General features: G+C 39.5%; 2 protein-coding genes across 2 annotated transcripts; both read right to left on the reverse strand.

Moving 5' to 3' along the window:
* Nucleotides 1-1823: 1823 nt before the first annotated feature.
* Nucleotides 1824-4807, reverse strand: LOC109014593. The gene is made up of 2 exons (XM_018997104.2): nt 4679-4807; nt 1824-4474 (listed from the first exon to the last, which is right to left on the reverse strand). Exon 2 carries the CDS (start codon nt 4201-4203, stop codon nt 2866-2868), a length of 1338 nt encoding a protein of 445 aa, XP_018852649.2. The 5' UTR covers nt 4204-4474; nt 4679-4807; the 3' UTR covers nt 1824-2865.
* A 2672-nt stretch (nt 4808-7479) lies between these two features.
* Nucleotides 7480-8133, reverse strand: LOC108997800. Its single transcript, XM_018974175.1, has one exon. It carries the CDS (start codon nt 8131-8133, stop codon nt 7480-7482), a length of 654 nt encoding a protein of 217 aa, XP_018829720.1.
* Between the last annotated feature and the right edge of the window lie 397 nt (nt 8134-8530).

An 8530-nucleotide genomic window follows, 5' to 3' on the forward strand; every position in this document is an offset into this window, starting at 1 on the left:
AGAAATCCTAAAGCATGAAGAAAGAGTTCGGCGAGGCGAGGCTTTTATAAAAAGCATGTGGCCTATCAAAATCTCACAATTCTCGACGTTGGCTGCCCGGTAAATCGGCAAGTCCTCCACTATCCAGGTGTACGTCGGATGAATGGGGTGGCAAGGATGGAAAGGACATGCTCTGCGCGTCTGAGAATTTCGGCCAAAGATAAGGGGCGCTCAATCTGTTGCTTGTGAATGTCACCCATGTGATCGAAAGCTTCTGCACATGGTCAGGTGCACAAATTTGTGATACTCCTTTACCATGTGTGCTCTAGTGGAAACGTCGACATTTAAGTATAATCTTTTGTGAGGTTATTTGCTACCCTCTTAGTACTATTACGTTGTGTTCTGGCAACTCCAATTTTTCACATCACACTGTCTGTTGCTTGCCTCGAAATGCATTCGTGCAACACATTGCTTGCCCATTGCATTCCTATTGCCTTCACTATATTGTACTCGTTAGGCTTTGCTAGCCTTGCGTATCGCCTGCCCCTTTTTTACTCACCCAATGTAGAACTCCCATCCCTTTCTTTGCCTATCTAATATGGTGCTTACTTCATTCGTTAGTTACTCTTTTTCTAATCCTTTGCTCACCCAGAATTGTGATTGTCTAAGTATTGCCATATTCTCACTAAATGGTATTTTTTTTATACAATAGTACCATACTGAGAATGAGACAATAAGTTATAGTAATAAAAATATATATACTGACACTCAATATATATTTATATTGACTCGAGATTCATTTCTCAATTTTTAGTTGTTCTTATAAAGGAAAACAGAAGGATCCCAGTCAAGGCTATGGATGGAGAGATTTTCTTTTTAAAAGGATTTTAGGGTAGCTCTAACATGGAGATAACACCTAAACTTATCAAGATCTAACGAGATCCCATTTTATTTGGACCATGATGTAGAGCTCTATGTACATGAAATAATTTTTAATTTGTTTCATAAATAGAATAATGGTTGAAAATTATCAACCATTGAAAAACTAAAGACCTAAATTACAAATATCAAAGTTTATATAAATTGCTACCCAGTTGTAACAATTCCCATGGTTGTGGGCACATTGGCTACGGCTTGGGCTCCCACGCTGGGCTTCTAAACTGGAATGGAACTTAGTATATTTTAGTTTGTGTAATGGGTTTGATCCCAGTAGCTTTAAGATGTAATGAACCTCTTAATTTACTTATGTTGCTTTATTTTAGTTTAAATCATGACCCATGAGGTCCAGTAGATGGGAGGCAATCCGTAGGTAATTCTTACATAAAAGTTGTAGTGATGTATTGTGTTTTTCATCTAGAGAGTAATAGAAACTTCTTCTTCTTCATACCATCTTCTTCTTCCTTCTTAGTTTCTTGGACATATTTTCACCCTCAAAGTGAAATATTTCATTTTATTTACTATTAATCCATTGTGTGTGTTACAAAGTGGTATCAGAGACACACTGATCTCTGTGCCATCAACCATGGAAGAAATTATTGTAGCTCTGCTCAAAACCAAGGAGACGGTAGAACAATCACTACAAACTCAAGATCGAGTCCTACAGAAAATAAGAGAATTTAGGAGTTGTTTGAATGAAAACTCGAACTATCTGGAGCACCAAAGCTGTGAAATACATGAAGAAGAACGTGCAGTAAATCCCTTTAGCAATTGGAAATTATTTTCTCAATTATCAGATTTTCCTCTCGACTTTCTCTCCCTTCTGTAATGAACTTGATATGAAATTACTAAAGAAGTAAAATACTGGAATGGATGATAGAGAAATGTATGTAAATGATATTATGATAAACTGAGTACTTGCGAGGAATACTCAACCTCCATGAAAACAGAAAGCAACTTGATCAATATTCTTCCAGATCCCCCATCAACGACCCCCTTCCCAGTACATATACTAGAAGACAATAACCCTAACTCAACCACAACCAAACCAAGGCCATGGGCCAATTCTTACTCACACTAACTAGGCCCATGGGCTACTAACAACAACTTAGCAACTCAATACGATAAAAGATAACAAGTAGGAGGCCGATAAAGTCCGGCCCAATTTAATTGGGTTCATAACAAATTCCCCCACTTTAAAAAACCTTATCCTCAAGGTTGAGATGTTGATGCAACTTCATGGTATTGGCGAGCAAGTGCAGATTGTTGGTTATGAGCAATTCAATGTAGGAAGGATCAGATACATTCTCCATGAGGATATCGTAGCCATAGAATAGACGCACTGACTTGTCACAGATGAAAACGCAGGTTTATCAAAGTCATCAGGCAGCCTGGGAAGCTTGGTAGTTTGTGCTCTTTCCCATCCATTCTCATCCAGCCAAAAAGAGAGTAGGCCTTGTGACTGCATCGTAGGGAACTTGTAACACATGCTCTTGAAGACTTAACAACACAAGCTTCAGGACCTTCAGCTGAAGCCTGAGGGATCCTTGCACAAGATCCACAGCCATCAAATGACCAACCATGGTATACACACTGCAAGTTGCCACCTTCATCAATCCATCCTTCTACAAATACCTTGGTTTCGAGTGTTGAGAAGACAAAAGTGAACTTGGCACCCAACGTTTCTACCGTTTCTTTTCTCTTTCCTCTATCAAAGGACCACAAGATTTGTTTCTTTATCCAATGGTATTTCCAGACTTTTAGTAGATCTATTCCATCCCACCACAAAACATTCCTAAATATCAATATTTGAAACAATTGAGGTGCAATATTCCCCACTTCATCCAATTTAATACCATTCTTTGAACGCAACTTCTGCCACTCAACAACTACATGGTCACTTTCAAATTCAGTAGCATTCTCTAAATCCCAGTTTTGAGAATTAATTTCCTAGTCTGCATTTTGCTTCACTATCTTTGGAACCAAATTAATTTTCCCGTCAACCATAGTAAAAATTATAAGCTGAATATTTTCTTTTTGATGAGGGAAAATGGAATACACAGGTGCTTCATGACCTTCAAAGTTAAAAAGTCTTCTTCCAAACAATTCCCATACTATATCAAATTGTTTACTACTCCCAAAGATAACAACCAAGATTTGATAATTCACAAAATTCTGGTCAAACATATAGTTGATCCACTCACCCGTAGAAGTTCCCTTGAAGCCCAAACCCATATCAATTAACCATGTGGTCTTGAAGCCTTTCACCAAACATCTCGTGTACCTTCCATTATTAACACCGCCACGCCTCTTGTCTATATTCTGGAACCCTCCCTCTTTGAATTCCCTCGTAGTAACACCAACTGACATCAAAGGTTTAAATAAGAACTGATCAAACCTATCCAAAGCTTCTTCAACCCAATCGGTGTTAACGTCAAAATAATAATTGGATTGCGGAGAAAAGGTAAAGGCATTTGTGCTATCTATCGCAGCATCACCCTCTATCTCACGGACTAGATTAATGGAAAATGAGCGATAATTTTGTTTCCATAGAAAATCGTATAAACTTGGTCCAAGCTTCTCAAACATAACACAGACATGGTTACTATTGTCAACCCAGTTCTGTATTTGCACACACCGGTTGCCCCCTTTATCATGTTTACCACTTTGTTGCAGCATTTCAATCTCTATCATAGTTGCTTCATGATACTTCTTAATTCCAGGGAAAATTTTGATGGCAGCCATTTCCTTTTTTTCTCTATCCCAGCACTCCAAAACCTGTCCAAAAGTACCTTCACCCATTTTGATGTGGATCTTGTAGTGAGAAGTTAAATCTTCTCCAAGCTCAAACATGTAATGCCCATCTTTGTTATCATCTAGCCTTGGGAAAGAACCATTTCGGCAAACCCAAAGCAAGAATATCAACACAATACGAGTAAAATCTTTTATATTTTTCTCACTTTCTTGGGAAGTAAATAGAGTACTACAAGAGAAAATTGAATAGAACAGACTTCCATGCTCGTTTTCCCTCAAATCCCACGAGCGACGTCTTTGAATTAATTGCACGGTGGCTGATTGCTGTTGATGCCGAAGAGCAATGTTGCCTTTGCTAGGAGGAGGCTTAGGAGGGATACTGATTGCCCGATTTTCTCCTTCTACTGTTGGTTTCGAATTTGGGTTTCCAGATGAAGGAGATATTTCTTTGGGAGTAACATCTGTGACCACCATAATGACATTGAAGGAGAGAACCGAAGAACCAAATCGAGGAAGAACCGAGTGTGGATTCATGCGAAGCTTGTGGCCATCGATCACTGTACTCACTGTGTACCCTTCCTCTACTTCTTTAAGCTTAACCGCATCAGACGCCACGGCTTCCTCTTGGATTGGAAATTTCTGGATCTCACCAGCCTACTTGGCTATCTCAGAGCCAAGGTTGGATTTCTTGGCTAGCTCCATCACTGGTGCCTTTTCTTTTCCCTTCTCCACGAGTACATCTTCATTCTTTGCTCCATTTTCTTCTGTCGTCGCACTTTCCTTCACTTCTATGAATTCTTCTGATCTAGATTTTTCACTCATCATATCAAGAAGAAGATAGCCATCGTCAAATACCGTCGTCTCTCTCAACATATAATCATCTTCTAAAAGAATTCCTATGTGTCTCACTTCTTGTTGCTCCAATGGATAAATATTTCTCCCTTAAACATATTGAGCTTCGCATAATAAATAGTGAAGGAAGAATCGACTAAAATTTTTAGATTTTTACCTTTGGAATACTTCACTGTAAGTACCATTTGGCCAGGATCTCTATAAAAATCATCATAGAGTGCACGGTGATAATTCTAAAAACATTCATAAAGTTCTTCATTACTCAACTCCATAACAAAATCGTTGTTTCTAAATATCACTTGTAATGAACTTGATATGAAATTACTAAAGAAGTGATAGAGAAATGTATGTAAATAATATTATGATCTGAGTATGTTTTAGGAATACTCAACCTCCATGAAAACAAAAAGCAACTTGATCAATATTCTTCTAGATCCCCCATCAAAGACCCCCTTCCTAGTACATATACTAGAAGACAATAACCTTCACTCAACCAAAACCAAGGCTATGGGCCAATTCTTACTCACACTAATTAGGCCCATGGGCTACTAACAACTTAACAACTCAGTAAGATAAAAGATAACAAGTGGGAGGCCCATAAAGTCCGAGCCAATTTAATTGGGTTCATGACACCTTCTTTTCCTCTCAGAAATTATTTCCTCTCTCCTTCCTTTGCATCGGCTGTCCCTAGCACAAACTATACACTGACCGTAAAAGGAGAAGGCCTAGCCATCAGATGGAAGTTTGACTCCGGTGGGATTGATTTTCAGTTTCTCGACTCCTCATACTAAATCCCAACTCGTAGATCTCTCTCTATCCCATTTCTCGGCATCTCTCTGGAGAGTAAATCGATCAATCTCATTTCCGAAGTTTCCAAGAAAGTTCTAGCATTTTGCGTCAGTCAGGAAACCAACCTACCCAGAAGAAGGAAATATATCATAGAATCATGGGTGTGGATTCTCCATTGTTCTCCACTCTGCAGCAAATGATGGACATGACCAAGGACACCAACCTCGGTGCCATTCATGCCAAGTGGGTTACCGTGGGTATCCAGCTCGCTAGTTGAATTAAGAGGGAGAGAGAGAGGACCCTGGTGGGCTTTTCGACGCCTTTCTTCGTGCATTTCAGCACTACCGAGGTGGCTAAGACACTGCAAATCGCCATTGCTGGGCTTCAATTGGGTTTATAGGTGCTTCTGCTTTCATTCTTGCTATCCTATGGTTTATTCCTTCGGCTTGTGACTTGTGGTTTGGGTGTTGGGGTATAGGAGAACCTTTGAGTGCCTGTTGTTATGCTGGTGAATTTGTGATAAAGCAAGAGAGTGCCCATCGAATTGGATGAACCTGCTGTTGAGATGGCTCAAGAATCTACAAGAACAAAAATCACAATGGAAAGACATGTAGGTGAAAAGATGGGCGGATCTGGAAATATCAAAGGCAAGGTCCTTGGTGGAAATGAATTGATTGTCATTTGTTCTCTGGATCTTAATGAAGCGAATGTTAAACAGTTCAAGGATGCCATTGAGAATAATTACTGGCTTAAATTGCTTGTGGATGATCTGCCTTTATGGGGTTTTGTTGGTGCTTTACATCCAGATAAGAATATTGAGAAGTAGTTTGATGAAAGGTGTGAGAGAAGGTTGAGACATAATCAAGTCACGTTCTCAATCTTACTTGGATTATGGAAGATAATCGTGACTAGAGCAGCTGATCCTGTAGTTGATAGACTTGGGAGGAGTCAACTCATGTAGCGTGTATATTTTACTTCTCCTGTTGTGGCTGTTGTTCCGCATGGGATTGTGCAACTTGGCTCTTTGGATAAAGTCAAGGAAGATGTGAAGCTTGTGAATCATATTATAGATGCTTTATTGGGTCTTCAAGTTTCCTCTGTAGTGCATGTGCCTAGTCCAATACTAAGTATTATGAAGAACTTACTACAGTTGCTTAATATGCCAGCAAATAGTTCAACTTTAGAGGTGATTCCTGACTGTTTACACAATTTTGGTGAAGTCATGGACAAAGAAAGGCCGGATTTACGGTTGCCCATGTTTCCATATTTTGGGAAATGTGGAGGAAGTTCTTAATTATACATTTCCACTGCATGGTTTTTATCTTAAAAAGACGGTAGAAGTGGCCAATGACTCATGGGTGGACTCTCTGGTTTATCCTGCTTGGATTACGATTTTTGCCATTATTCTAATTTTTACCATTACAGTCTGCATTTTGGTTAGTTTTAGTTTTGGTGTAATATATGGAATAGCAGAGGCTACCCATACTAAGCTCCGTTGCCACTGGGCGAGGACTCAATATTTAGAGATTGTGGATGGAGTTCTCCACAATACACTTTTGGCCATGTGTGCTGATATTAGCTATGTTGATGAAGTCATCAAGAAATTTTGGGTTATGAAGAATTTTGAGACTTGCAAGCTTGACAGTTGGTCATTTTCTGCCAATGGGAGAACTCTAAAGACCAGATCAAGGAATCTCACCCACACCTTGCGAGCAAGGTGATAGTGATGTATTGTGCTTTTCACCCAGAAAGTAATGGAAGCTTCTTCTTTCTGAATTTCTTAAAGATTTTCTCACTCTCGATGTGAGATATTTCATTTTATTTACTATTAATCCAATCCATCGTGTGTGTGTGTGTGTTTTACACCAGTTTGGTATCTCCACAAATACCTATTTTATTAATATTAGTATTTTTTTGGTAACATACATGCAATTTTACTTATGTATGATACAATAATAAAGCATACAATACAGAGGCAGATTTCTCTTATTTTCCATCCTCGTTTCTAATATATTCATGTAAAAGAAAAATTATACATCCTACAAATTTAAGAAGAGCCAGCCTCGATCTGCTTAATTCATGCAAGGAAGTCAGGTCTGCAGAGTTCCCTTTCTCCTTCAAAGCTTTCAAGGGGAACGACATGTCGTTTTCAAAGATGTTCCTAAAAAATTAAACTAACAAACAAGACACTCCGCACTCCTCTGCAGCCTCGATGCCTCCGGGTACGTCCGAAAAGGAAAGCTGCTTCTGCATCCGCAGCTGTCTATGAAACCTCTTTATGAAGATGTCTGCAACGTGATCTATATCGTGTTCCAGTTGCAGGCTGAGTTCTTCCCCTGCCTCTTCCTTTGAATTCATCACCAAGTCTATCATGGAATCTACCGAATCTTGATCATCAAAATCCAGATACTTTTCTTCATCCTTTTCATCTGCTTCGTCCAAGTAGCCGTCATATTTCTCCTCAAACAACTCTGTATGAGTTGGGTCGGGGAGGGACTCGATGGCCATGGCGTTAATGGTATCCTTGTAGGGAACAATGGCGTGGGTTTGGTCTGAAACATAGACATCTTCTTCAACGTGGGAATGTTTGTCGTGATGACCAAGCAAAGCACGGAGCTTCTGAGAGACGGAGCTCTTTCTTTGCTGAATACTGTGGGAGAGTGAACTGACCATGAGGAACTTCTTCTTGTGAAGCAACGAGAATATAATCAGGCGAGAATTGATGACCCTTGTTTTGCTCTTGAGATCCAGGGCTTTAGCCTTTGCCATTGAGCTCAACGTAACTATCATCTGCTTCAATATCCTGGATGCTTTGTTCTTCATCTTTGGTTAATTATTGTAAAGTCGAATATAATCCGAGACAAACGGAGAAAAAAATAAGTAAAGGATGTGAATTTGGCATGAAGGAGTGCAAAGTGGGTGCAGATGTTTATATAGAGTTAGGGAGGGATGAGTCTTTGCTGTATATCTGTCATTTTCCTGGGAAAGTAAACACTGCGCGCTCGTCTTTTCAGTATATTAACTTATTAAGGAAAAGTGGGGGCGAAGGAAAAAAGAAAAAGGACCTATGGAAGTGAAATCTGCAAAAAAGTAGATGAAGTGAGAGACAGGTGGACCTACTCCATTGGTTTAATTCGGGTGAGAGAGTTTTGGAAGCTACAACAATGGCGGGTGGTGCGGTATAAAGAGAATGGGGAGATTCGCTCCGCATTATTTTTCC

The sequence above is a fragment of the Juglans regia genome, chromosome 5 (genome assembly GCF_001411555.2).
Source record: "Juglans regia cultivar Chandler chromosome 5, Walnut 2.0, whole genome shotgun sequence".
Lineage (NCBI taxonomy): Eukaryota > Viridiplantae > Streptophyta > Magnoliopsida > Fagales > Juglandaceae > Juglans > Juglans regia.